This window comes from Canis lupus, chromosome 9 (assembly GCF_011100685.1).
Source record: "Canis lupus familiaris isolate Mischka breed German Shepherd chromosome 9, alternate assembly UU_Cfam_GSD_1.0, whole genome shotgun sequence".
Lineage (NCBI taxonomy): Eukaryota > Metazoa > Chordata > Mammalia > Carnivora > Canidae > Canis > Canis lupus.
Window position 1 is genome coordinate 19,869,364 of NC_049230.1, and position 27,789 is coordinate 19,897,152.

Sequence of the window (27,789 nt, forward strand, 5' to 3'; positions counted from 1 at the left end):
CTCTCTCTATGTCTATCATAAATAAATAAAATCTTTTAAAAAAATTATTTATTTGAAAAAGAGAGAGAGAGAAAGCACAGAAGGAGAGGGAGAAGTGGACTCCCATTGAGCAGAGAGCCTGACATGGGGCTTGATCCCAGGACCCTGAGATCATGACCTGAGCCAAAGGCAGATGTTTAACCGACTAAGCCACCCAAGTGCCCCCCTTTTTTTTTCTTTTTAAGATTTACTAAAAAAAAAAAAAAAGATTTACTTATTTATTTTAGAGACAGAATGTGCATGGGAGGGAAGGACAGAGGCAGAGGGAGGGAGAGAATACAAAGCGGACTGCCCAGGGATCCCTGGATAGCTCAGTGATTTAGCGCCTGCCTTCGGCCCGCCACGTGATCCTGGGGTTCCAGGATCAAGTCCCACATCTTAAAAAAAAAAGAAAAAAGTACTTTCTCCCAATTCCACAGAGAACATCTTCCATGACCTCTTACATTAGCATAACTGAAATATGTTGTACAAATTGCTCAAATGCTGCCTCTCAATAATATCCACCATAAACCACTATATATTTTTTAAACATTTTATTTATTCATGAGAGACACAGAGAGAGAGAAAAAGAGAGAGGCAGACACAAGCAGAGGGAGAAGCATGCTCTATGCAGTCCTGATGTGGGGCTCGATCCCGGGACTCCAGGATCATGCCCTGGGCCGAAGGCAGGCGCTAAACCGCTGCGCCACCCAGGGATCCCAAACATTAGCATTTATAAGATCACAGTCCGTTACAGTGGAAGTGATTTTCAGACACATCTGAGCTTTTCTGTCCTGCAGTATGTTCAATTCCTGGCTCCTTCCCTGGAAATTCTGAATCAGTTGGGGTGGGTGGGTTATGAAAACTGAATTTCATTTAGGTCCTATACTTCATAGTGTTTTATTTCTTAATATCTTTCCTTCTTCCCTGATGTTTTTTCCTTTGATCCCCCTCCAATATTTTGCATAATTCTTAGGCAGTAAGTTTATTAAATGTTTGCTTTAGCCCATATTCTCTACCCATGAAGAATATAACAGTTTAAGATACCCAGAAGAGGAGGGGTGGTTTAAGAGAAACTGTTCCAGGACTTTGGCTCTGGATTCTGCTTTATGAAATAAGGATTAAGGAAGAAGAGCAGAAAAGTTTTGCCCTGTGTTTTTTGTATACTATTGAGTTATCAAATCCAACTCATTGTAGCTTAATTTCTTTTTGTAGCTTGAACCTTGTTGTATTGAAAAGAGCAGTGTGGCTCAGTCATTTAAGCATCTAACTCTCGGTTTTGGCTCTGGTCATGATCTCAGGGCCCTGTAATTGAACCCTGCATCAAGCTCTGTGCTCAGTGTGGAGTCTGCTTGGGATTCTCTTCCTCGCTCTCTCTCTGCACCACCTCCCCACCCCTCACTTTTCACATGCACTCCCTCAAATAAAATATTTTTTAAAAGAAAAGAACAACTCATATGCCAAATGTTTAGATGATGTAATGACTTTAATATCTGTGTTTCTGTCTGAGGTTCCTTCTCCGCCCTCCTACCCCCTGCACCCTTTCACTTTTTTTCTTTTTAACCCTTTCCAGTGGTTAATTCTTTTGGGTGTGATTCCTTAGAGACTGAAGATTATCTTTTATCAATTATCACCCTGTATTTGGGGTGAAATGATACATATGCAGTTGAAAGAAAAGCCTGCTGGTTCACTGTAAGACTCCTTACTTTCAGCAGTTAGGAGTTCCTGTGTTCTTAGAAACACACAGGTCCAGAAAAGATGGGCATAAAGGAAACTAAAAATAATGGAAAATAATGGAAACTAAACTAGGAAATAAACTAAATAAAGGAAACTAAAAATATTTGAGGAATAACTCAGGAAACCAATGATTATTCCCCCCCAAGCTATCCAGTGACTTAAAAATCAGTTTAATTAATACAGCCTTTTGTTTAAATTGCCTTGATTTTATGCATTTGAGCTTTTCTAATAAAAGCTCAAAATTTTTAAAAAGTTCAAAAGAAATTATAATCATCAGTGACTTTAATGGGTAGAAGACATTTGTAATTTTAAGTGTTTGTTTTTGCTTTTTTAAGATTTTTGCCTTGGGACACCTGGGTGGCTCAGCAGTTGAGCGTCTGCCTTAGGCTCAGGGCGTGATCCCGGAGTTTCGGGGATCAAGTCCCACATCCGGCTGTCTGCATGGATTCTGCTGCTCCCTCTGCCTATGTCTCTGCCTTTTCTCTGTCTCTCATGAATAAATAATTAAAATCTTAAAAAAAAAAAAAGATTTCTGCCTTGAAGGCATTTCCTAGAAAGCAGTGATACAATAATACGTTTGGAGGAATTAATAAATAAAAAAGATGTACTAACATGCCAGAACTTTGCCTTGGGTCTGGTGTGTGTGTTTTCCTTTTCCTATGCCATTTCATTATCAGTACCATGGATTACTTCAAGGTTCCTTATCAGTCTGCACCTCATTTTTTTGGTGTGTGGGTTGGTTTTTTGTTTTGTTTTTTTCCTTAGTCGTTGAAAATGGGAAGCAAAATTGTCACCTGTTTTTTTCTTTCTCATCCGACCACACCCCTCATTTCCCCACATGTGCAAAAAGCTCAAATCCCCATCCTCTACAGTCTTTGATGTGGAGGCAGTAGAGAATGTGCTTTGGGCTTTCCAGTACTTTCTCTTCCCTGTTATCTAAGGGGATTTCAGAATAATTTATTTTGCTGCAGAGATAAAAATTCATTTCCTGTTCTTGTTTCCTTATCATTCAGGGCCCAAAAAATGTATGTTTTTTCCAGCCTCGTCTCAGCCAAGTATCTTCATTTACTCTGTCCTAAAGTAATTCCTTTCATTGTCCTTATTATTTTTGAGTCATTTAGTTTTGTCTGGTGCTGCATCACTTATGTTTACAAAATTCTGTCTGATATACTTGTTTAAAAACCAATTTGATTGTCACAGGTTGCTCCTTTTAGAAAAATCAATATCCTCACCTGAATTATCATCAGGACAAAGCAGTAAAGTAGATCTCTTTGTTTTCTCATTCCATTTAACGCAGTATTAACTTCAGAGAAAAGTAGTGACTCTCCTATAAGCCAGAATCCCGAAAGCCTTTCTACTGACAAATTTCAAGTATTTCTGGATAGTTCCACCAGTAAAAATGGAGAACCAGGAATGATACGGTAAGAAGTAATAAATGTCAAGTTGTGGTCTCTAAGTAACATCTTTACTTCTATTGAACTTTTATTATTAAATTTTTTTCACCATCCTTTTTCTAGTTTTTTTATAAATAGCCATTTCTAACCTTTCATTGCTCTAAGATACTTCTTTTGTTTAATTGCATATAGGTTTTCTAGATCTATACAAGGCATGAGCTATGAGATGAGAAATGTATAGTAGATCTGTCCCTTTTGAAGGTCAGGATAAAATATAGAACTGAAACCTAAATAAACCTGGGAGCTGAAGTAGGCTTCTCCAAAGTAGCCCTTGCCCTAATTGAAGTTTTTGCCTCTCTAGAAAAAGTTTGGATATTGATTTACCCCAAGAAAATTCAGAATCTCTTTCAGGGATGTCTATGCAAATCATCATTGAGATAAGACTGTATAGCACTTCATATTTTCAAATATGAATAAAAATATGAATTCAAATATGAATATAAAGTACTTTGCCTGCTTCCTCATTGGATCTTTGCAATGATATGAGGGTAAAAAGACAAGTTGGGACTGGTAATATTTGATAGTTCAGAGCAGAACCTCAGAGCCATTAGAGTCCTCCATCTCACTGCTCTAGGAAGAAAGAGGAATTCATATTATTGAGCTCCTACTTGTGTGTACATATGTTTTTATTTTTTATTTATCTTTCTGAAAATAGTAATCAGTTGCTGATAGTCTAATCATACTATCTTTCAAGCCTCTTGAATATTTTTTAAGGCTGGGTGACTGGGACTCCTGGGTGGCTCAGAGGTTAAGTGCCTGCCTTCAGCTCGGAGTGTGATCCTGGGGTCCTGGGATCAAGTCCCACATCAGGCTCCCTGTGTGGAGCCTGCTTCTCTCTGCCTGTGTCTCTGCCTCTCCCTCTCTCTCTGTCTCTCATGAATAAATAAATAAATAAATAATCTTTTAAAAAAAAAAAAAGGCTGGGTGACTGACATTTTGGCTCGACAGAGTGCAAAGATCTGGTCTCCATAGGCACTAGCCCATGTTTAGTTGGAATGACCTCATTGCCATGTTTTAACGAGTTGAGCTAACCAGCCATTTAATATTGAGACTAAATATTCCTTGACCTCCTCCTCTTCCCCAGTGTACCCTATTAAAGAACCTACACGTTGGGGTGCCTGGGTGGCTTAGACGATTAAGCATCTGACTCTTGGTCTCAGGGGCATGAATTCAAGCCCTACACTTGGCTCTAAGCTGGGTGTGGAGTCTACATAAAATATGTATATATTACATATAACATATATTCATATATTTTTTATATATGTATACATATGAAAAGGAAAAAGGGGGGATCCCTGGGTGGCTCAATGGTTTAGCGCCTGCCTTTGGCCTGGGGCATGATCCTGGAGTTCTGGGATCAAGTCCTGCATCGGACTCTCTCCCTGGAGCCTGCTTCTCCCTCTGCCTGTGTCTCTGCCTGTCTCTCTGTGTCTCTCATGAATAAATAAATAAAATCTTTAAAAAAAGAAAAAAGAACCGACATATTGATGAATGTCCACTCTCTACCAGACTACCCAAGAGCAGCGATTCAGGTTTTGCTCATCTTTAATGCCTAGGGCCTACTTTTATTGCTTGACTTGTAGTAAACACCCAGTAATTGTTTAATTGACAATTATTTAATGTATTTTAATTAATTATATTATTGTATATATTGTTATATCTTATTTTGCTAAATAATCCATTATAATTGTATATTATGATAATTGTTTTTATTTAAAATTTTTTAAAATTTTTATTTATTTATGATAGTCACACACAGAGAGAGAGAGGCAGAGACACAGGCAGAGGGAGAAGCAGGCTCCATGCACTGGGAGCCTGATGTGGGATTCGATCCCGGGTCTCCAGGATCACGCCCTGGGCCAAAGACAGGTGCTAAACTGCTGCGCCACCCAGGGATCCCCCATTGTTTTTATTTAAAGGATACTATAAATGCATTTGAGGATGAAGTCCTCAAATCTAATAAGTATCCTTTAAATATGTTGCTAAGTATCCTTTATGAAGCCCTAACACCTGAAAGAGTGGAGGACTGAATCACTGGCCACATGTGCTCTTCTGACAGTACTTTATAGCTGGCTTTTGTTTTAAGAATGGCTTTGGATGGGCAGCCTGGGTGGCTCAGCAGTTTCGTGGCCTTTGGCCCAGGGCGTGGTCCTGGGGAGCCCTGCGTGGAATCTGCTTCTCCCTCTGCCTGTGTCTCTGCCTCTCTCTCTCTCTCTCTCTCTCTGTGTGTGTGTCTCTCATGAATAAATAAATAAAATATTAAAAAAAAAAAAAAGAATGGCTTTGGACATTGAAAAGGCAGGACGTAGGGATGATTCAATGAATTCTGCTAAAATTGGGTAGAACGAATAAGTATAGAAATGTCAGAATTAATCAGCTCTCTGTTTTCATGAGAGATCTGATTCTAATACATCCATTTGGACTCAAGTGGAAGAGTGTATAGAGTGAGTGAATGACAGTGGGAAATTTGGTGAAATTTGCTGACATGCTTTTTGAACAGCTGAAAAATATCCCACCTCAGCCCAGGCCTTAAGGGAAGCTGTTGTATGTAGCCCTGACACACTGGGAGGCATCACAACTCCAGACTTCTAGATTTTTCGCTAGTCATTCCCCACCTCTCTTAACAGTGAGCTGTTCCACTTATGCTTTGGCCGCACAGGAAGTATGATGAGCCCTTTCATAAGCCATGATGGAGCATTTCTTCCTTCATTCTTCCAGGTCTTCCCCTTCACAGTCCCGGTTGTTAGATACTAGATGGTATGTACACAGCTGCCCAAGGAGTCTTCAGGACACTAACTGCCCATCTCAGAAGGAGCTCACTAAGGTTGTCAGTATGGAGGAGCAACAACCAACTGAGTCAGAAGCAAGAGATCTCATGGAGCAATCTTATTTGTCAAGACCAGATCTGGGTAATGCATCATCTGTTCTGATGGGGGAAACACTTCTGTTTGACTCTTACCTAAAGATATTTTGGTTAATCAACTTTTCAGATGTCTAGCATGTCTAATCTGTAATGAATGCTTCTCTTATACTTAAACCCATTTTAGAAAAATAGCTTGAATATTAATCCAAATTTACATGAAAATTATTGCAGTTCTTAATCTGTCTTTATTGGTTTAACTGACAGTTTTGAGGATGGGAGAGTCTTGTGTGCTCTAAATATTTTATTTAAACTGTAAAGTAAGAATTCTAGGGCCCTAGGGGCATCTGGCTGGCTCAGTCAGTAGAGGATACAGCTCTTGATCTTGGGGTCATGAGTTCGAGCCCCACATGGGGCATAGTGACTCCTAAAAATAAAAGGTGAAAAACAAAGAATTCTAGGGACCTCGAATAAAGTTTTCAGCCTGTCCTTTACTGAAAAATGAGTCAGATCTCCAAAGTAAGCTCTTATTTTATGAATTAATGAATATAAATGACTATATTTTAAGCCTTATAAATCACCTTAAACAGATGGTATGTTTTATGGCTTATAAATCAAAGTTTTAATCAGTAAAAAAAAGTTTTAAATTAGTCCTCAAAAACACATTATCATAAAATGTGCTCTTTGGCACCTAAATGTGGTATTTGGCCAATGTTCATTAAGGTCACCTTAGGAGAGATGTCTGAGTGGTTCAGCGGTTAGGTGTCTGCCTTTGCCACAGGCGTGATCCTGGGGTCGGGGATTGAGTTCCGCATCAGGCTCCTTGTGGGTAGCCTGTTTCTCCTGCTGCCTGTGTCTCTGCCTCTGTCTGTCTGTCTCTCTGTGATAGATAGATGATAGATAGATAGATAGATAGATAGATAGATAGATAGATAGGAATCTCACACATTCTCTTTAGCTATGCTTACTTCCTGATAGAGTGACATTTTCTGAAGTGTTTCAGGAATGGTCATCTATTTTTAATTTGGTAATGATATCTGATAATTTATTAAATCAAAAAGACAATGATAAAATTGTGGATAAAGAAACAAAAATCTTGGGATGCCTGAGTGGCTCAGCGGTTGAGCGCCTGCCTTCAGCCCAGGGCATGATCCTGGAATCCCAGGATCGAGTCCATATCAGGCTCCCTGCATGGAGCCTGCTTCTCTCTCTGCTTATGTCTCTGCCTCTCTCCCTCTGTGTCTCTCATGAGTAAATAAATAAAATCTTAAAAAGAAAAGAAACAAAAATCAATTTGAGACAAAAAACTTCTCATTTTTCTTTTTTTTCTTTTTAAAGGTTTTATTTATTTATTCATGAGAGACACGGAGAGAGAGGCAGAGACATAGGCAGAGGGAGAAGCAGGCTCCACGCAGGGAGCCCGATGTGGGACTCGATCCCAGGACCCTGGGATCACACCCTGAGCCAAAGGCAGATGCTCAACCGCTGAGCCACTCAGGCATCCCTGTCTCGTTTTTCAAAATTGTTCTCCTTCTTACAAAAGTACCATGTTTTTTATGGTCATAAAACAGTTGGAGAACATAGGTACTAAAGATTTTGAGATATTTAAAGTTATTTGTATTCCTGTTATTAGCGATAAAATGCTGCTATATTTCTTTAGTCAATTGACTTATACTTTTATTTTTAAAATAAAGAGTCATGATGAATTCTTTGGTAATTCAAGATTCATTGTCATATGGGTTAAACTTCTTCCCCTGTGCCTTTCAGAGGGAGCCCCTTACCTCGAATCTGGAATCAGCCTTTTCTCTGATGACCCTGAGTCTGATCCCTCGTCACACAGAGCCTCAGAGCTGGCTCATGTTAGCAGCATGCCAACTTCAACCTCTGCGTTGAAATTACCCCAATTTCAGGTCGAAGAATCAGCCAAGAGTACAGCTGCTGTCCATATTGCTAGTACTGCTGGGTATAATAAAAGCGAAGACAGTGTGGGCATAGAAAAGCCAGAAGTGATATCTTCAACAAGAGGAGTCAACAAAAGAATATCTATGGTGGCATCAGGCTTGACCCCAAAAGAATTTGTGAGTGTATTTATATATCTCCCTAACAACTGAGACTTCTTAACATATTACAAATAGTTTTAAGTAGGTACTAGCAATGAATAACCTATTGGGAGAAATCTAGGAACCAAGAACAATTCTATGTGATTTAATTTCCATTACTAATTTCTGAAAATTGGGACCTAGATAAAGCTAAAGCTTTATTTTTATTTTGTATATATTTACTTTAAAAAATAAGGGCAGCCCCGGTGGCACAGCGGTTTAGCGCCGCCTGCAGCCCAGGGCATGATCCTGGAGACCCTGGATCGACTCCCACGTCAGGCTCTCTGTATGATGCCTGCTTTTCCCTCTGCCTCTCTCTCTCTGTCTCTATGAATAAATAAATAAAATCTTAAAAAAAATAAAAAATAACTTAAATATTAGTAGAAAGGGGGCAGCCCCAGTGGCTCAGTGGTTTAGTGCCGCCTTCGGTCCGGGGTGTGATCCTGGAGACCCAGGATCGAGTCCCACATCAGGCTTCCTGCATGGAACCTGCTTCTCCCTCTGCCTGTGTCTCTGCCTCTCTCTCTCTCTCTCTCTCTCTCTGTGTGTCTCTCATGAATAAATAAAATCTTAAATATATATATATTAGTAGAAAGGATATAGTTTTGTGTATAATATAGAGCTTTTTAATTTTAATTTTCTTTTTATCTAAAAAAGCAAGTAAGTATAGTTTTACTCCCCAGAGAAAACACCTTGGTTTACATATGAGCGAACTTATGAGTGTAATTAACTAAACCCAAAGTGCTTCCAAGCAAACTGTCAGATAGTGACATTTCACCAGTGTTTGTCTTTATCCTGGCCTATAACATATTCAATAGCCCACTCTATCAGTTCTGCCCTATAGCACCCCCCCACCCCACCCCCGATTAGGATTTTGACAAGTTGTTGGTCCCGGTACCAAAAATAAGAATTGTTTCACATTGTAGAAAAATATCCGGGGACTTCTGGATGGCTCAGCAGTTGAGTGTCTGCCTTTGGCTCAAGGCATGATCCTGGAGTTCCAGGATCAAATCCCACGTCAGGCTTCCTCCATGGAGCCATCTTCTCCCTCTGCCTGTGTCTCTGCCTCTCTCTCTATGTGTGTCTTTCATAAATAAATAAGATCTTTATGAAAGAAAGAAAGGAAGGAAGGAAAGGAAAGGAGAAAGGAAAGGAAAGGAGGAAGGAAGGAAGGAAGGAAGGAAGGAAGGAAGGAAGGAAGGAAGGAAGGAAGGAAGGAAGGAAGGAAGGAAAAAAAAGAAAAGAAAAGAAAAAAGAAAGAAAAGAAAAGAGAAAAAAGAAAAAAAAGAAAGAAATTTCCATTAAAATATTAAGACCTTTGGAATTTTGTTTCTGCTTGGGCTGAGTGTAGATTTCAGACATCATAGGAAATTGACCTCCCTGATAATTAATCACCATTGCTCTCCTTTCATAATAAAGTAATTGAATGACTATTTCTTTTTTTTTTTTTTTTTTGAATGACTATTTCTTTAGAATCATAAGACAACACATCAGAGCATCAGATGGATGCAATAGTGGGTGCCAGTTACTGCACACTGAGAAATGACCCAGTCATTCTTAGGTATTTTTCTTAATATATCCTTCCTAGGCTAAGAACCATTTCTCGTCCTTTCTACAAGTAGTGTCTCAGCATAACATTTTTTTAAACAACTTTTTTTTTATTTTTTATTTTTTATTTTTTTATTTATTTATTTTTTTATTTATTTTTTATTTTTTTTTTAAATTTTTTATTTATTTATGATAGTCACACACACAGAGAGAGAGGCAGAGACATAGACAGAGGGAGAAGCAGGCTCCATGCACCGGGAGCCTGACGTGGGATTCGATCCCGGATCTCCAGGATCGCGCCCTGGGCCAAAGGCAGGCGCCAAACCGCTGCGCCATCCAGGGATCCCAACAACTTTTTTTTTAAAGATTTATTTATTCATTTATGATAGAGAGAGAGAGAGGCAGAGAGACACAGGAGGAGGGAGAAGCAGGCTCCATGCCGGGAGCCCAACACGGAACTCGATCCCAGGACTCCAGGATTGTGCCCTGGGCCAAAGGCAGGCGCTAAACCGCTGAGCCACCCAGGGTTCCCCCCCCCCTTTTCCAGCATAATATTCTTTTTAAATATTTTATTTATTTTTTCATGAGAGACACAGAGAGAGAGGCAGAAGGAGAAGCAGGCTCCATGCAAGGAACCCGATATGGGACTTGATTCTGGGACCCCGGAATCACGCCCTGAGCCGAAGGCAGATGCTCAACCACTGAGCCACCCAGGTGTCCCTCTGCATAACATTCATTCTCTGTGTGCCAAATGTATCACACAACTAACACAGAGGGCAAAGTAACCTCTGTCTGCCTTAGTAGATACAGTGAATAAATTCTCATCTGTAATGCCAGAATTCCCATCTTACAACCATGTGTCCAGATCAGCTGTTTGTTCTGAAAATTCATACTCTGCTTATATTGCTCTTGATCATTTGCCTGTACATCTAGAATTCCCATTTACTCATTGAAAATTAGCATTCCTTTTCCTTTGTTTTGTGAGTTCAGCTTTTCAGAGAGTCTAAAATGATCTAATCTTTTCTGGCCATGGACAATTCAGAGCTGTAGATTAGACTCTAAGTGACTTGGGTACGTGTTGTCTTTAGGCAAGCCAAGAAGAAAACTTTTCAGCTCCATTCAGACTTGCTGAAGTGTGATAAATTTATTATGAAAGCTGCTGACTATAGTACACATGATTAATTCCGAAGCCCATATTAAGATGATCTTTTCAGCTGTTGCTCTTCTAACTGAACACTGTTTCAAGGCTGGGATTTCAGCAATTAATCAGTTCAGAATTGCTAATGATCCTGACAGAGGGCAGTGGCAAAAGGGGGAGAATGTCATTAGCTTTTCTAGCCTCCCTTTTGCAGTGCCCTGTGGCAGTAGAGAGCAAGGCAGCTTGAAAGAAAGATGCCGTTCTCCATTGCAGTATTGCACAGCACAGAAATATTGGCATGGTTGGTGATGACTAGTACATGATGGCCCTTGGTAAGCAAAGTTGTTTAACAAACAGAAGCTACTGATTATGTCAACTGTGTCCGTAATGGATCTGGTTAATCCTTTTTGCTACTTACTGATTTTTATTTGGTTGATAGATAATAGCTAGAAGGTGTGAGCTTTCTTTTGGGCATCACCTGAGTCTCCTCTAATCCTTATCCTTAAGTGAATTGATAGTTTTTGCACTGACCTTTAGAAACATCTTGACTTGAATGTTTTGAAACTACCAGAGGGTTGAACCTTGTTTTTCAGCCACATATCTGTGGCATGACTTTCTGAATAGGCTGGTTACCTCTTGGCTTATAAAGTGTAGGCTGATAAATCTAAATTATATTAAAGTGTCACTCTGCAAAGAAACTGTCTTAAGGAATCAAATGATAGCTGCTATTAAAGGGAAAAATTATTTTGAATCCTGGGTTGTAATTCCATGTCTGTGAGCACAGACTATTTTAGAATTTTTTCCTCAGATTGCTACATAATTTTTATTAAATTACTATTTATTTTGGGACTTCAGGCATGTTTGAATAAAAGGGATGTACCTTTTGTGAGGAAAGTGGAGACTCAAAGCTAGGGTAATAGTCTAAACTGTGTACTAGAGGCAATTGATTATAATATGATATTTGATTTTATTTCAGATGCTTGTGCACAAGTTTGCCAGAAAACACCACATCTCTTTAACTAATCTAATTTCTGAAGAGACAACTCATGTCATTATGAAAACAGGTACACCAAGAGCCCTTATAGAGCATGTTGCGTCCGTTGCATAAAACTACATGAAGAAATGGGATTATTTGTTAAGCAAAAAGCATGGATGACAGTCTTCCAGCAGTTGATCAATTATTTATGAAAGAAAAATAATAGTCTTGCTATTCCTGAGCCCCTTTTGTTTGGGTTAAGATTTGGAGAGTAGTGAGCTAGAACGGCGAACCTCTTCTAGTCCACCCTGCCTCAACCACACCGTGTGAAGGACTGTCTGATAAGACAGAGCCCAAATCCAGAAGGAACATATGGGGCAAAGAGGGGAATGAAGTGAGTCTGCACTCAAAATCAGGGCAGCTGGAAACACTAGCCCCGTGTCTACTCTGTGTCCTAGCTCTACTTGCATACCTGGTTTGAATGTGGTTGACAGGTTTTCAGGAAGCAAGTCCACTGTCACCTCTGAGGTAGCCTAGCATATGAAACAGGAAAAAGAGAAGGGGAAAATTCATTTGTCCTACACTTTCTCTTTTTCTGTCTTAATTATGACTTGTATGATAACAGAGACCTCAGAGGCTTTTAGCTAAATCTAAGTAAACATTTCAGGGCTGCTGAAAGAGCTCATTTGAAATCAGGCCTTATGAGTGTAAGTCTAGTGTCCAGAGCAAGCAAAGTGTAGATTCTGACCCCCTCTACTGCATCCTCTGCGGGAGTGACTGCCTGGAAGATAATGGGTTCTGTTTTGAGCATCCTGCTTTCTTTTTAAGCTGGTCACTGACAAACTCTAGAGCATTTCTCCAGAGGTAAGATGGTGAAGATGGAAGAATGGAGGTCAAAGCAGTGTCATTTGAAGAACAGAGGAAGGAATGCAAAGACTGAAGGGAAGGAGCCAGCTGTCTTCCAGTGTTTGAAGAGCTGCTTTCTGGAGGAGGAGGTGGACCCGCTTGTTGGGCTCCAGAAAGCAAAGGACAGTGTATGCAGCACACAGAAGATGCAAACTGTGGTTCAGGTCTTAAACCTTCTGAATAGAATGGACTCTGGAAATACAGTGGTCCTTTCCAGGGTGCTTCTGTCACACAGCTGCAGGCACTTAAGCATAGGGGTTCAGACTCCTTGGCAGGGACACAGTACCTTCAAACTTCTAAGATCTTAGATTTTTGCAGTGCAAACACTGTACCACAGGGTCAGAGGATAATGCTCTCAGGAATCAGGTGCCAGAACAGGGTACTTTGAACCAAGTGCTATGTTAGAGATGAATGTCATTAAAGTTTAATATATCTTAAACTATAGTTTTGGATCAAAGCTGCTGAAAGGTGAAAAGAAAACTTTTAAATGCAAATTAAACCTAAAGTAGTTCAGTGTTTAAACAAAGGCAATACAACATTTGCTACTTTTAAACTAAAAGTGAACTAAAATTGAATTCTGAGTTTAAAGCCTATGCTAGGGATCCCTGGGTGGCGCAGCAGTTTAGCGCCTGCCTTTGGCCCAGGGCACGATCCTGGAGACCCGGGATTGAATCCCACGTCGGGCTCCCGGTGCATGGAGCCTGCTTCTCCCTCTGCCTATGTCTCTGCCCCCCCCCCACCCTCTCTCTCTCTGTGTGACTATCACAAATAAATAAAAATTAAAAAAAATAATAAAGCCTATGCTAAATCAACTTTTACAATAGTTAAAAAGTTTTAAAAATTGAAGAAAGAAAAAAGATTTTTAAAAATTGGCGAAGAATTCTAAGAGCGAGACTAGCCATTGCTTCTACTGGCAAATAGCCTACTGTGTTTATTGGGAATCAAGGGGTTAGCACTCCCCTAGTAGATATTCTGGGGGTGAAATTTTGTCACTTACATGGACATTTCAGATTCAGGATTTCACATATTCATCTTTCACATTTTGCTATCGAGTGAATTAGATCTTCTGCATCCACATGTATCAGGACTACTGACCTGGGGGATTTCTTGGACACAGTGGCAGACATCTTAACACCTAGAAGATAGGGCAGCCCCGGTGGCTCAGCGGTTTAGCGCCGCCTTCAGCATGGGGTGTGATTCTGTCGACCCAGGATCAAGTCCCCGTCGGGCTTCCTGCATGGAGCCTACTTCTCCCTCTGCCTGTGTCTCTGCCTCTCTCTCTCTGTCTGTCATGAATAAATAAATAAATCTTTAAAAAAAAAAAAAAACACCTAGAAGATAGAGCAGACCTTTCCTGTGGTCTTAACCTCCTATCAGCCTCTTCCAGACTTCCAAAGATGCATACCTGCTGGATATAATTAAGAGTGTGCTTCCAGCCTCTGAGTCTGTCGCCAGGGCTGTTGGAATCATCAATCCGGATTGATCTCAAGTAGCATAAGGAGCTAGGGGCACTTTAGCTTCTTACAGCAGAACTTCCTGATTTTTGTTTTCAACTTCTAATCCTTTGGATGTTTTTCATCCTGCAGATGCTGAGTTTGTGTGCGAACGAACACTGAAATATTTTCTGGGTATTGCAGGAGGAAAATGGGTAGTTAGCTATTTCTGTAAGTACAATATAATGTCTTCCCTCCTCCCTTTAACACCTCAGAATTGCATTTTTACACCTAACATTTTTTAACACCTAAGGTTTTTGCTGATGCTGAATCTGAATTACCAAAAGGTCTTTAATGGTAACACTAAACTAGCTTTATCTTGAATACATATCTCTTTGTTGAGATAAGCTGGTGATGTTTGGGAAAATGGATTTCTTTTTATAACTAATAGGACCTAATCTGCTCTTAGCAATGTTAGCATATGAACTAAGGATTTATTTAATACCAGGCAGAAATCCATGTGCAGCAGGCACTTTTATAATGTTTATTTTTATTTATTTATTTTTTTTATAATGTTTAAATTAAGCCACCAAAGTGTCTCCAGAAGAAAATCTATTAGGGAGCTGTGGCTTTATAAAGAGAGGACCTCTACTCAGTAGTTTGCCCTGTGTGCTATTACATGAATCACTTCACCATCTACCTCCATGAAAAGAGCATGTTCCTCTGCCTTCGTGTGACCTGTCTTTTCTGTCATCTCTTTAGGGGTAACCCAGTCTATTAAAGAAAGAAAGATACTAGATGAGGTAGGTACTCAATGTTACAAACGAATCAGAAAGACTTGGTGCCATTGAGTCACAAAATCACTATAAACGCTTCTCTGCTTCCTTTTTTGTGCTGCTTTCCAAAGACTTTCCCCAAAGATGTGGATCATCAAGAATTACTCAGAGCAAGCCAGGAAATTCTGTGTTCTCACTCATTTGTTTAAGTTTCAGTGGAAACAATCCTTTCCTTGGAGGAAGGAAAAGGAACTTAGAAAGCAGAAAGAAAAGATTCATAAGCCTAAGAAACAGGCCCACCTAAATCTTACATGGGTAGACCTTTGCGGAAAACTGGTTGTCCACTGTCATTGAAGAAAAACCCTTCATATTAATAAGCAAGTGTATCTGCTTAAAAATCAGATGCCTTCAAAGAGATGTTACTCCTTATGATCCTGAGCACAGTGAGAGGTAAATAAGACAGTGTAGGAGAGGAATAATTTTAGAACAGAGCCATCTAAGAGCTGCCAGTAACAACAGATCAGGCAAAATAAAATTAGCAAAAGCAGTTTTAAACTATTATGCACTATTCAGCATATTCATGATTAATTAAATGACATTTTTGTTGGTTTTAACTTTGATTCAGTGACCTAATATGATACTATGTCCTGGGCTGCAGGAATAAACAGCAGTAAATAAGACTGATAGGTCCCTGCTCTGAGGGGATTCATATTCTATTGAGGGGAGACATAAAATAAAGATGCATCTAAAATACTAAATAAATAAGGGCATCTGGGTGGCTCAGTTGATTAAGCATCTGACTCTTGATCTCAGTTCAGATCGTGATCTCGGGATCATGAGTTCAAACTCCCATGTTGGGCTCCATGCTGGGTGTAGAGCCCACTTACAAGAAAAACAATTCTATGGAAGAAAAACTTTAAAAAAAAGAATGATAGTAACCAAATAATTAAAAATACATATATATTTACTGTGGAGAAATACACAGAACAACAGACTAGCAACTGACTGGACAGAGGTTGACCACCTAAGGAAACCAGGAAAGGCTTTCTGAAAAGCTTGAGCCGAGAGACCTAAAAAACAAAGAATTGGCCTGGAAAAATGTAGGGAACAAATGTTAACAACCAGAGGAACTGCAAGTATAAATGTCTTGAGGTAGGAATGAGTTTGGTTAATTTTTTTATTTTTTTAAAGATTTTATTTATTAATGAGAGAGAGAGAGAGGCAGAGACATAGGCAGAGGGAGAAGCAGGGACCCTAATGTAGGACTCCATCCTGGGACTCCAGGATCACGCCCTGGGCCAAAGGCAGGCGCCAAACTGCTGAACCACCCAGGGATCCCATGAGTTTGGTTTATTACAGAAAAATAAGCCAGTGTAACTGGAGAGTCATGATTGGTGAATTCTGTGTAGGGAGTGGAGGTTGGACCAGGGGTTGGAGAAGGTTGTGGACAAGGGAGTATGTGGTGGAAATCATGGAAAGGAATTAGAATTCTGTTTGTAGTATAATTGGCAGCATGGAGGTGATAAGAAGAGATTGGTTTGAGTTCTATTTGGAGATAGGACTGCTAAAGAGTTAAATTTGAAGGATAAGGTAAAGGGAGGTATTTGGAGGGGCTAAGGCTTAGGTCCTTGGTCTGAACAATGGAGTGGTTGTTAGTAAATCAGACCAGGAGGACATGGAGGAGGAGCATCCTGAAAGAGGGTAGAACGGGAGGCAGGAGCCAAGTCAAGAGCTCAGTTTTAGATGTGCAGATGTGGGGATTCCTATTAGACTTCAGGTAGGGAGCTTAAGTAGGCACGAGGGTACAATAATCAGGACAAGGAATTGGAGGGTCAGCTTCAAACATATTTTTAGCACTAGGCTCTTCTCACTCAAGTGGCTATGAAATGTTAAGTGTTCTTTGTTCTAATAACAGCCTATGGTGACATTCGTGACACTGTCTTCTGTACAATGGCCTTGCGGTCAGAATTGTTCCTAAGCGTTCTTCCCCAAAATTCTCCCCAAAGCTCTAACCTCCCCAATCTCATTCTTCTTTATTTCTTCATACTTAACCAAAAGAGTGATTTTGAAAAAGCACAACTTTCTTTAGTGTGTTAAATGTATGCTTTATCATTTTGGTCTCATTAACTGTAACTCTCTTCATGGAGATCTGAGAAGGCCTTGTTTCTTTAGATGGTAATACACAATTGGTTTAAGAGATCAAGAATTCTCCAGTTTCCTTTATAACAGCACAGCATTAGCAGTTTAATCTCAATGCTAAGTGAATGTTTTGAGAAGAGACAGATGTTGAAAATTAAAATACATTAAGTCTCAATGAGGTGAAAAGCCTATTGTTCATTTCTGCCCACAAAGATTTACTTCAGTGAATTAATTTCAGCAGCTGAGATACTGGTCATTTCATTCAGACCACCAAAAAGAATGATTTTTCAGGCAAGGGTGGGGTTGTCAAAATTTTGCCCACTAATACTGAATTCCTTAATAGAATGTATCTACTCTACTTCCTTTGAAGGAGGCTTTTCTTTCTCTGATTCCTGTGGTTTGCCTTGGGTTTCTTCCAGCATGATTTTGAAGTCAGAGGAGATGTTGTGAATGGAAGAAATCACCAGGGTCCGAAGCGAGCAAGAGAATCCCAGGACAGAGAATCCCAAGACAGAAAGGTAAAGCCCCACTCTGCTATGTTGACAAAACCCTATCCACCCCGCTGCATTCTAGTTCCCTTCATGGAGATGGTCTCATGCACTTGTAAGGGACATTGCATAATCAATGCTAGAGCACTAGCTGGGTGCCTCCATAAAGATTCTTATTCATTTATTTTTATTTTTTTCTAAGATTTTATTTATTTGAGAGACCAAGCCCAAGCAGGGGGAGGGGCAGAAGGAGATGGACAAGAAGACTCGACTGAGCAGCCTAACATGATGCTAAATTCCAGGACTCTGAGATCATGACCTGAGCCAAAAACAGACATTTAGCCGACTGAGCCACCCAGGCACCCCTTTTGAATTTTTTTTTAAAAGATTTATTTATTTGGAACAGAGAGTGAGCATGAGTGGGAGAGGGAGAGGGAGAATCTCAAGCCCATCTCCAGGCTCAATCCCACGACCCTGAAATCACAACCTGAGCCAAAACCAAGAGTCAGGTGCTTAACTGACTGAGCCACCCAGGCAATCCCTAGGTTCTTTTTAGTTCTTCTAGCCCAGCAAGGTAAATAAGTATTCTCTCCCCTTTATGAATGAGGGAACTTAGAGGTGTAGGGAAGCTATGTACTTTGGATTTCAGTCTGGGGTTCAAACCTCAGCTGATAAGTGGCAGAACTGGGATTTGAAATAGATGTTGGGGGGATCCCTGGGTGGCGCAGCGGTTTAGCGCCTGCCTTTGGCCCAGGGCACGATCCTGGAGACCCGGGATCGAATCCCACGTCGGGCTCCCGGTGCATGGAGCCTGCTTCTCCCTCTGCCTGTGTCTCTGCCTCTCTCTCTCTCTCTCTCTCTCTGTGTGACTATCATAAATAAATTAAAAAAAAATTAAAAAAAAAATGAAATAGATGTTGGGGATCCCTGAGTGGTTTAGCGGTTTAGCGCCTGCCTTTGGCCCAGGGCATGATCCTGGAGTCCCGGGATCAAGTCCCGCATCAGGCTCCTGGCACGGAGCCTGCTTCTCTCTCCTCCTGTGTCTCTGCCTCTCTCTCTATGTCTATCATAAATAATAAATAAATAAATATTTTTTAAAAAATGAAATAGATGTTAATTTAAGGCCTTTGCTTTTTCCACATCACTGTGATGTTTTTCTATAAAGTAGTATAGTCATTACCGTGAGGGGGATGTACACAGTGCTGTCTGTGGAAGCACAGAAGACAGTGATTGATAATCAACAGCTAACATCTTTATAATGTATATTGTATGCTAGGGTCTGCTCTAAACACATGATCATATTTTAACAATTGTACAGCAGCCCGGGGTGCCTGGGTGGCAAATTGGATGTGTCTGCCTTTGGCTCAGGTCATGATCTCAGGGTCCTGGGATTAAGCCTCATGAGGGGCTCCCCCACTCAGTGGGGAGTCTGCTTCTCCCTCTCCCCTCTGCACACTCCCTCCTTGTGCTCTCTCTCTCCAAAAAAATCTTTTTAGAAAAAAATTTTTTTAAGATTTTATTTATTTATTCCTGAGAGACACACACAGAGAGAGGCAGAAACCTAGGCAGAGAGAGAAGCAGGCTCCATGCAGGGAGCCTGACATGGGACTCGATCCTGGGACCCCAGGATCACGCCCTGGGCTGAAGGCAGTGCTAAACTGCTGAGTCACCCAGGCTACCCAAAAAAATCTTTTTTAAAAAAACAATTTTACAGAGGATCCTTGGATGGTTTAGCGGTTAAGCATCTGCCTTCGGCCCAGGGCATAATCCTGGAATCCCGGGATCGAGTCCCATGTCGGGCTCCCTGCATGGAGCCTGCTTCTCTCTCTGCCTATGTCTCTGCCTCTCTCTCTGTGTCTCTCATGAATAAATAAATAAAATCTTTAAAAAAAAAAAAACTTACAACAGCCCTATAAGGTATGTGTTATAATTACACCAATTTTGTTTTAAGATTTTTAAAATTTATTTGACAGAGAGAAAGCACAAGCGGGGTAGGGGGTGCAGAGGAAGAAGGAGAAGCAGACTCCCTGCTGAGCTTTGAGCCCAACATAGATCACGACGTGAAGTAAAGTCAGACAGTTAACCAACTAAGCCACCCAGGTGTTCCTAATTATACCTATTTTATAGATGAGAAAATGAAAGCTCAGAGAGGTTGAGTAAATTGCCCCAGCTCACACAGCTAGTTGGGAACCCATGACTAGTTGAACACATGTAGTCAGGCTCCAGAATCTGAGCTCTGAACAATACTATAGTTTCTTGGAGTGTTTGGCTCAGTCAGTGGAGCATGTAACTCTTGATATCAGGGTAGGTTTGAGCCTCATGTCAGGTGTAGAGATTACTTGAAATAAAAATCTTGGGATGCCTGGGGTGGCTCAGCAGTTGAGCAACTGCCTTTGTCTCAGGGCATGATCCCAGGATCTGGGATCGAGTCCCATATCAGGCTCCTTGCAGGGAGCCTGCTTCTCCCTCTGCCCATGTTTTTACTTCTCTCTCTCTGTGTCTCTCATGAATAAATAAATAAAATCTTTAAAAATAATAAATAAAAATCTTAACAAAACATTCTTAAGGGTGTCTGGTCGGCTCAGTCAGAAGAGCATGCAATTCTTTATCTTGGGGTTGTGAGTTAGAGCCCCCACACTTGGTGTAGAGATTAAATAAATAAATAAACTCTAATTAAAAAAAAATAGTACCATAGTTTCTTGACGACTGTAGTCTGAAAAAGTAGTCAATGTCTGACAACTTTACAAATGAAGGACTAGAGGCCCAGGAAGACTCAGTGATTTTTCCCAGGTCCTACTGTAGCAGGTGATTGAGCCAAAGTGATGCCGCTCTCAGGGAGAAGTCCAGGGAAGACTTCACACCTGCCTGTTGGGCCTGAATTGGCTGCTTTCTCAGGTCACTGAGTGCTTACATGCCTAGTCTGCATTTTCTCCTTTTTTAAATGTGCACCGCTGAGCATTTCAGAACAATCTCATACGGAGCATTGCCTGTCCCTGTATGGAACTTGAGCAAGAAAAAAAAAAAAAGAACTTGAGCAAAATCACCAGGAGAGGTGATTTTCTAGGGAAAATTGCTTTGGGAAAGCTCTGAATCTTGGGGTCAGCCCCACCCCCACCCTCTGCGCCTATCAAGTAACTTCCAGATGCCAAGGAAAGCTGCTGGCCCTTTTTCTGCTTCTGCCTTCACCCCAGGGGAGTTCTGTGTGAGCCAGCCATTTGTTTTTATTCCACTGTAAGCAAGGCAGAATTAGCACTAGATTCTGCCTCCTTCAAAGGAAATTTCAGTGTTTGGGTTTTTCCTGAATTTGGGGTGGCACTGATGGAAAGTGCCTGGTCAAAGTAATGACATGCTGAAGATACTAAATGTCATCATAGTATTTTCCTGCGAAAGAGAAATAAATGTATTTGTAGAGATGAACTTCAAATTCCTTATCTCATAACTAGACATCCTCATCAGTGAGTGTCAGTTCGGATATAAAAATTCCTAATCTTTTGTACTTTTCACAGCAGCATTTGGCTCCAGCCACCTGCCTGGGGAGAGCTTTTAGCATTATGAGCATCTAGGTCCTGTCAACAGGTTGGGGATGCAATTTATTCATACAGATACTAAGAATGGCATATATGGATGCTGTCACAACAAAAACAGACTTGTTCTGCTGTTCACTCTTATTCCTGTGACTGTAGTGGAGATGGGAGTAGGGAGACTCATTTCCTAAAAGGCTGTCGTGAGTTTTTAGCTACTAATTTTTCTGTACCTCGGTTTCTTTTATTTAAAAAGAAGTGAGTTCTAGGCCTAGGCAATTTTCTTTTTTGTGGAAGGGGAGAAAGAGGAACAAGAGAATGATGGTTACCCACCAGATGATATACATCCAGCCAACTGACACAACTTTACATTTCTTTTTAATGATACCCTAGTGGGGCAGTTGGGTGTTGCAGTCGGTTAAGCATCTGATTTTTGGTTTTGGCTCAAGTCGTGATCTATGGGTCTCATGAATCATGGGATTAAGCCTTACATGATTTTTGGTTTTGGCTCAAGTCGTGATCTTATGGGTCTCATGGATCATGGGATTAAGCTCTGAGCTCTGCACTCAGTAGGGAATCTGCTTGAAAGATTCTTTCCTTCTCCCTCTGCTCCTCCCTGCACCAGTACTCACATTCTCTCTCTTTTTCTCTAAAATAAATCTTTTAAAAAACAATAAAAAATAAATGATAACCTAGTGCTTGCCTAAGAACCTGTGTGAATGCATGTCTTAGAATCTGCCCATCATATGAGCCACATGAGGCTGTTTAATTCTAGATAACTAAAAAAAAAAAAAATTCTAGATAACTAAATTAAGTAAAATATGCGAAGTTTAGTTCCTCACTCATCGTAACCACATTTCAGGAGCTTGGTAGCTAAATGTAATTTGTGGCCACCTTATTAACAAAAATATAGACCATTTCCATCATCACAGAAAGTTCTTTTTTTTTTTAAGTTTAGTTACTTATGTAAGTAATGTCTACATCTAATAAGGGGCTCAAACCCACGACCCTGAGATTGAGTCACATGCTCCACTGACTGAGCCAGCCAAATGCCCCCAGAAAGTTCTTTTGGATGGTGCTAGCAAGCACTTGTATGTAAGTAGAAGAGGTACCTTCAAGGTGCAGTATAATCTATGTCTCTTGGAAACCAGGCAGTCAGGTCAGCTCAGTGTGGAAAGGCAGAACCAGGCTTCACTTCTAGATTAGATTAACTTCTAGATACAAAACAAAACAGTTTAGGTTGCCTGAAGGAACAATGGCCATTTTTAGAGCAGTGTGAAGGTAGGAGCAGATGTTCAGAAGCCAATAGAAAGTCAGGAGAAAAAGAGCATGTAAAATCAACATAGACTTCTGTGCCAGTTAGGGTAATGGTTAGTATTGATGTACCAAATCTCTGGATAAACCAACTGCAACTAATAGCTTGAATTTCTTGCCATCCAAACTTTTTATTAAATATAAAGTAGGCTGGGACGCCTGGGTGGCTCAGTGGTTGAGCACCTGCCTTCAGCCCAGGGCCTGATCCTTGAGTCCTGGGATCAAGTCCCGCGTCCGGCTCCCTACATGAAGCCTGTTTCTCCCTCTGCCTATGTCTCTGCCTCTCCCTCTATGTCTCTCATGAATAAATAAATAAATTAAAAAAAATATATATATATATATAAAGAAGGCCCAGTTTTTATCTCAACAAGTCACCAGGAAGGAGCCTGGGCCTGATTGGTGGCAAAGTGGGATGCCCCACCTGTGAATAACAGGATCAACTGTTAGAGTGGATCAACTACATATACACACTTTATTTTTAAAAAAAGGCTTCAGGGCAGCCCCAGTGGCGTAGCGGTTTAGTGCCACCTGCAGCCTGGGGTGTGATCCTGGAGACCTGGGATCAAGTCCCATGTCGGGCTCCTTGGATAGAGACTGCTTCTCCCTCTGCCTGTGTCTCTGCCTCTCTCTCTCATTCTGTCTCTATGAATAAATAAATAAAATCTTAAAAAAAAAAAAGGGCTTCTAAAATCTATCGATGTTCTGATATTAGACTCATTGTCTCTGGGAAGGAGCAGAAATTATCAGGTGGTAAATGAAAAAGAAAGTCCTTCATTTTGGAGAATCTTTATATTGTTTCTTATTAAATGCATCTTTTATAATGAGCATTTTTTTCTCTCATCCCTCTGTCCCTCTGTCCCACTCTTCTTCTAGATCTTCAGGGGCCTAGAAATCTGTTGCTATGGACCCTTTACCAACATGCCCACAGGTAAGAGACTGGGAGAAGTGCAGAGTCCAGCAGCAGACTTTCCCTTACATGGTGGAGTGTTACAGGAGAGACTGTCTTAAGAAGGTTCCTCAGATTGGTGAGGTGCTCTAGAGGTCATTCTGTTTCTCTACCATCTGCCAGACAAAACCACACCTAAACATTACCCTATATCAAAAAAACAGCCCTGTGCCCCTTCTCAAGAGCTAGAAGGCCATGAAAAGTTAGCTTCTAGGATGCTAGTGTTCTGTGCTCATGGGGTGGAGCTGACTTACTACCCTTTGGTTTAAGAAAAGAGAGAAATAATCAGGTAGGGAGAAGATACCTTTCAGATTTATAAATGTAAAGAAAGAATTCTGCTCTTCCTAAATCATCTTCATTTGATACTGAAAAATAAGCACAGTAGCTACATAAGCCCTGTGGGCCTGAGGCCCCACACAGGCCCAGAGCAGGCAGGGAAAGCCTCTTGATGAACATTTTCTTTTTTTTTTTTTTTCCCTTAAGATTTATTTATTTAGGGATCCCTGGGTGGCGCAGCGGTTTGGCGCCTGCCTTTGGCCCAGGGTGCGATCCTGGAGACCCGGGATCGAATCCCACATCGGGCTCCCCGTGCATGGAGCCTGCTTCTCCCTCTGTCTGTGTCTCTGCCTCTCTCTCTCTCTCTGTGAATAATGGCTGGCCTCAGGAGATTATTTAAAAAAAAAAAAAAAAAAAAAAAAAAGATTGATTGATTGATTTATTTATTTATTTATTTATTTATTTATTTATGATAGAGAGAGAGAGAGAGAGAGGCAGAGACACAGGAGGAGGGAAAAGCAGGCTCCATGCAGGGAGCCCGATGTGGGACTCGATCCCGGGACTCCAGGATCGTGCCCTGGGCCGAAGGCAGGCAGTAAACCGCTAAGCCACCCAGGAATCCCTGATGAACATTTTCTAATTAACTTTGACATTGAATGTGATGTTATCTTTAGGAGTGCTATGGCGCTCAACTCTGGAATCATGTGGCCCTGAGGCCCTGGCATATGTATGGATTTGGTTTGTTCTTTTCAAAACAAAGTCTACCCACCTTTGCTTCTGTGCCCACTTCAGCCCCAGGGATCAGGTTCTCTTGCCCCTCAAAAGATGACCTTGGCATCTGGACGGGGACAGGTGAGTGGCAGCAAGAGAGCCTGGCAAAGTAATTTTGCTTCTGTCTTCTTTATTGGTTATTGATTGGATTTTTATGACTTTTCCAAGTGCCACTTGGGAATTTCTCAGTTTTTGTTTTTTTTTTTTTTTTTCCTTTGGTGTAATGAAACCAGGTCTCTAGCAGGTATCATTTTGGAGATGAGTCAGTTGACCTCAGTTCACTTAAACAAACAGGAGCACCTCTGCAATCCCCAGAAATAGGCTGAGGAGAAAGAGCACCCAAAGAGGCCGAGAAGCCATTCTGCTGATTTTCCAGGCGCAAGTGGAATGTCTCTATAGTCCCTTTTGATTTCTATTCCCCCAAGTCTGTTGATTCCAGCTCAGCATGGAGCCCTTCCCCAGTGATGTGCAGAGTCTCTGTTCAGGATGATGTGTATTTTTTGACTGAATGAATTATCTTCCTATCTCTTGACATTTACAGTAATTACCTCCAAGTGTGGTGCCCTCAGTGGCCGTGATTATCAATTACCAACACAGAATTAGGCAGGGAGGGAGAGAAGGCAAGTGGATATTTTTTCACAGTATCATAGCCAGCAATTTAGCAAATTAAGGGATATTGGATCTTGGATTCTTTGCTTTCAAAGTGTTTTGAGAGACTGTCAAACCTTATCTACCAAGGGGCCTTGTGGGGACCAATAAATACCCAGAGTAGGTGGCATATCAGTGGCAAATTGACTTAAAATCCATACCTATTACAGATTCTAGTTCAAGCCTCTCTGTGTTTTGGAGCAAAGACGGAGACTCTCCTACTTAGAAGTCTTGCAGTAAGCCTTCGACCAGAGTGTGGGGTAGAGGGTCCAGGTCAAGTGTGTAGAGTACTGTGGTGATTTTAGGTCTCTCTGTGCTATTTAGATCAATTAGAGTGGATGGTGCACCTCTGTGGGGCTTCTGTGGTGAAGGAGCCTTCGTTATTCACCCTCAGCAAGGTAAGTGTTTGATGGTCTGTCAGAGGGGAACAACGCAGTATCTGTCCTGTGATTGAGCAAGGCTGGTATCCATCAATCCCTGTGAATGCTGCCTCAGAAGCCTCTCTTTGCCTGAGCCTTCTCTGATCATGTACTAGTGCTAGAAAACTCCCCTCTGTGGAGGATCAGTAAAGATTTGAGTTAAGTTATTTTGTTTATTAAGGGAAGGCTATCCCTCCGACCCTTCATTTTTGCCTTGTGCCCTGTGGTTGCACCTAAAGTAGTCTACCTCGCACCATCAAGAAATAGTGAAGTGACTGTTCCAGAAGTCCTGTTCTGATACCCTCGATGCTGTTTCCTTCCCGGGGATTCAGGGCACTCATCCAGTGGTAGTCGTGCAGCCGGACGCCTGGACAGAGGACAGTGGCTTCCATGGTAAGTCTTGGCTGTAAGCCTTTGTCCAGAGGAGCATGGGTGGCAAGGGCCCAGATTAATTATGCAGATAACTGTGGTGATTTTAAGTCTAAATGTCCTGTTTCAATCAATTGGAGTAGATGGTGTACCTGTATAGGGCTTCAGAGGGCCATGGGCATGTGCCTGTGAGAGATGGGGTCCTATGTGATGAGTTTAATTCACCACAGATCACCCAGTGTTTGATTAACACAGTTCTCCGGACCTTCTAGGTGTTCAGTGAATCTTTGAATGAATGAATGGCTAAAATGCCCTTCCGAAAATTCTTGTGGTGTGCACATTTTGTATTATAAAAGTAGTATTTGAGGGATACCTGGGTGGCTCAGTGGTTAAGCATCTACCTTGGGATGTGATCCTGGAGTCCTGGGATTGAGTCCCACATCGGGCTCCTTGCTTCTCTCTCTGCCTGTGTCTCAGCCTCTTTCTCTCTCTCACTCTCTCTCTCATGAATAAATAAATAAAATCTTAAAAAAAAAAGTAATACTTGAGCTATTTCCATTGGTGGGGGTTAAATATTAATTAATGTTCATCACCTAAATATAAATGAGCACAAATACGATGAAATAATCTCAGTAATACATTTAGAGATGGTGATGGTAAAATTCTTCCAGGCATGTGTGCATATACCTGTACATGCATATATTTTGCACAGATGTGATCATGCTCATCATACTGTTTTGCTTTCTCACTTAAGATGTTGCAAAATCATTAAATTGCAACGCTGTTTTGTGTTCTCTGGTGACTTTTTTTCCTTTTTATTTTTTTTAAGATTTTATTTATTTGACAGAACACAACCAGGAAGAGTGGGAGAGGGAGAAGCAGACTCAATGCTGATCAGGGAGCCCAATGTGAGATTCAGTCCTAGGACCCTGGGATCATGACCTGAGCTGAAGGCAGACCCTTAACCAACTGGGCGCACCCCTGCCCCTTTTTAAAAGATTTTATTTATTTTTATTTGAGAGAGAGCACGTGAGCAGAGGAGGGGCAGAGAGAGAGGGAGATAATCTCCAGCAGATTCCACACTGAGTGCAGAGCCTAACTCGAGAGTCTATCCCAGGACCCTGAGATCATGACTTGAGCCAAAACCAAGATTGGTCACTCAACCGACTGAGTCACCCCGTGCTCCTGGTGACTTTTCCATGAACAGATTGGAGCTCCTGTTACTAAAGTTGCCAGGGGATATAGGCTTTACCATCAGTCACTCCTCAGGCTTCTGAATTAGGTCCTATGTCCTGAAGCATTACTTAAGATCAACAGTGTTGCACCTACCTGAGGAACCCTATGAACTCACACAGCCAGGTCCCCAAAGTAGATTGACAAGAGTCTGGTGTGGGGAAAATGTTAAGTGACATTAATTTCTGCTTGTGTTCTCTGTCTCCAGCGATTGGGCAGATGTGTGAGGCACCTGTGGTGACCCGAGAGTGGGTACTGGACAGTGTAGCCCTCTACCAGTGCCAGGAGCTGGACACCTACCTGATCCCGCAGATTCCCAGAGCTGCTGCAGACTCCAGCCAGCCATGCGTGTAACATGTAGGGCCTGTCTCTGCAGGACCCCACACATGATCCTAAGAAGGAGCCTTTTTCCAGGCCCTGAGAGCTCCTTCCACAGTCCCAGTTACTGAATATTTTATGTACATCAGCCTGAGAAGAAATTCTGGCTATGCAAGTGTCCCTTAAAGATTTTCTGCTTCAAGTCTCCCTTTGAAATCTACCATGAGCACAAAATTGTGGTAATTTTTCACCTGAAAATAATTTAAAACCATATAAACCCCACCAATTGAGCAAGATGCTGATTCATTATTTATCAGCCCTATTTCTTGTCCTGGGGATGTTGGCTTAGAGCTGGAAGCACAGAATGGCTGGCCTCAGGAGAATATCTGGTTTCCCTAAGTT

General features: G+C 41.3%; 1 protein-coding gene across 1 annotated transcript in view; it reads left to right on the top strand.

Annotated features, from left to right (window-relative positions):
• The window catches only part of BRCA1 (BRCA1 DNA repair associated), a 63,671-nt gene extending 36,248 nt beyond the window's left edge, over window positions 1-27,423 (top strand). Inside the window, 11 exon segments of the mRNA NM_001013416.1 lie at window positions 3,053-3,176; window positions 5,928-6,118; window positions 7,837-8,147; window positions 11,831-11,918; window positions 14,323-14,400; window positions 14,932-14,972; window positions 17,504-17,602; window positions 23,281-23,335; window positions 25,373-25,446; window positions 25,800-25,860; window positions 27,278-27,423. Of these exon segments, the coding sequence (NP_001013434.1) occupies window positions 3,053-3,176; window positions 5,928-6,118; window positions 7,837-8,147; window positions 11,831-11,918; window positions 14,323-14,400; window positions 14,932-14,972; window positions 17,504-17,602; window positions 23,281-23,335; window positions 25,373-25,446; window positions 25,800-25,860; window positions 27,278-27,423 (1,268 nt within the window).
• Window positions 27,424-27,789: the final 366 nt, after the last annotated feature.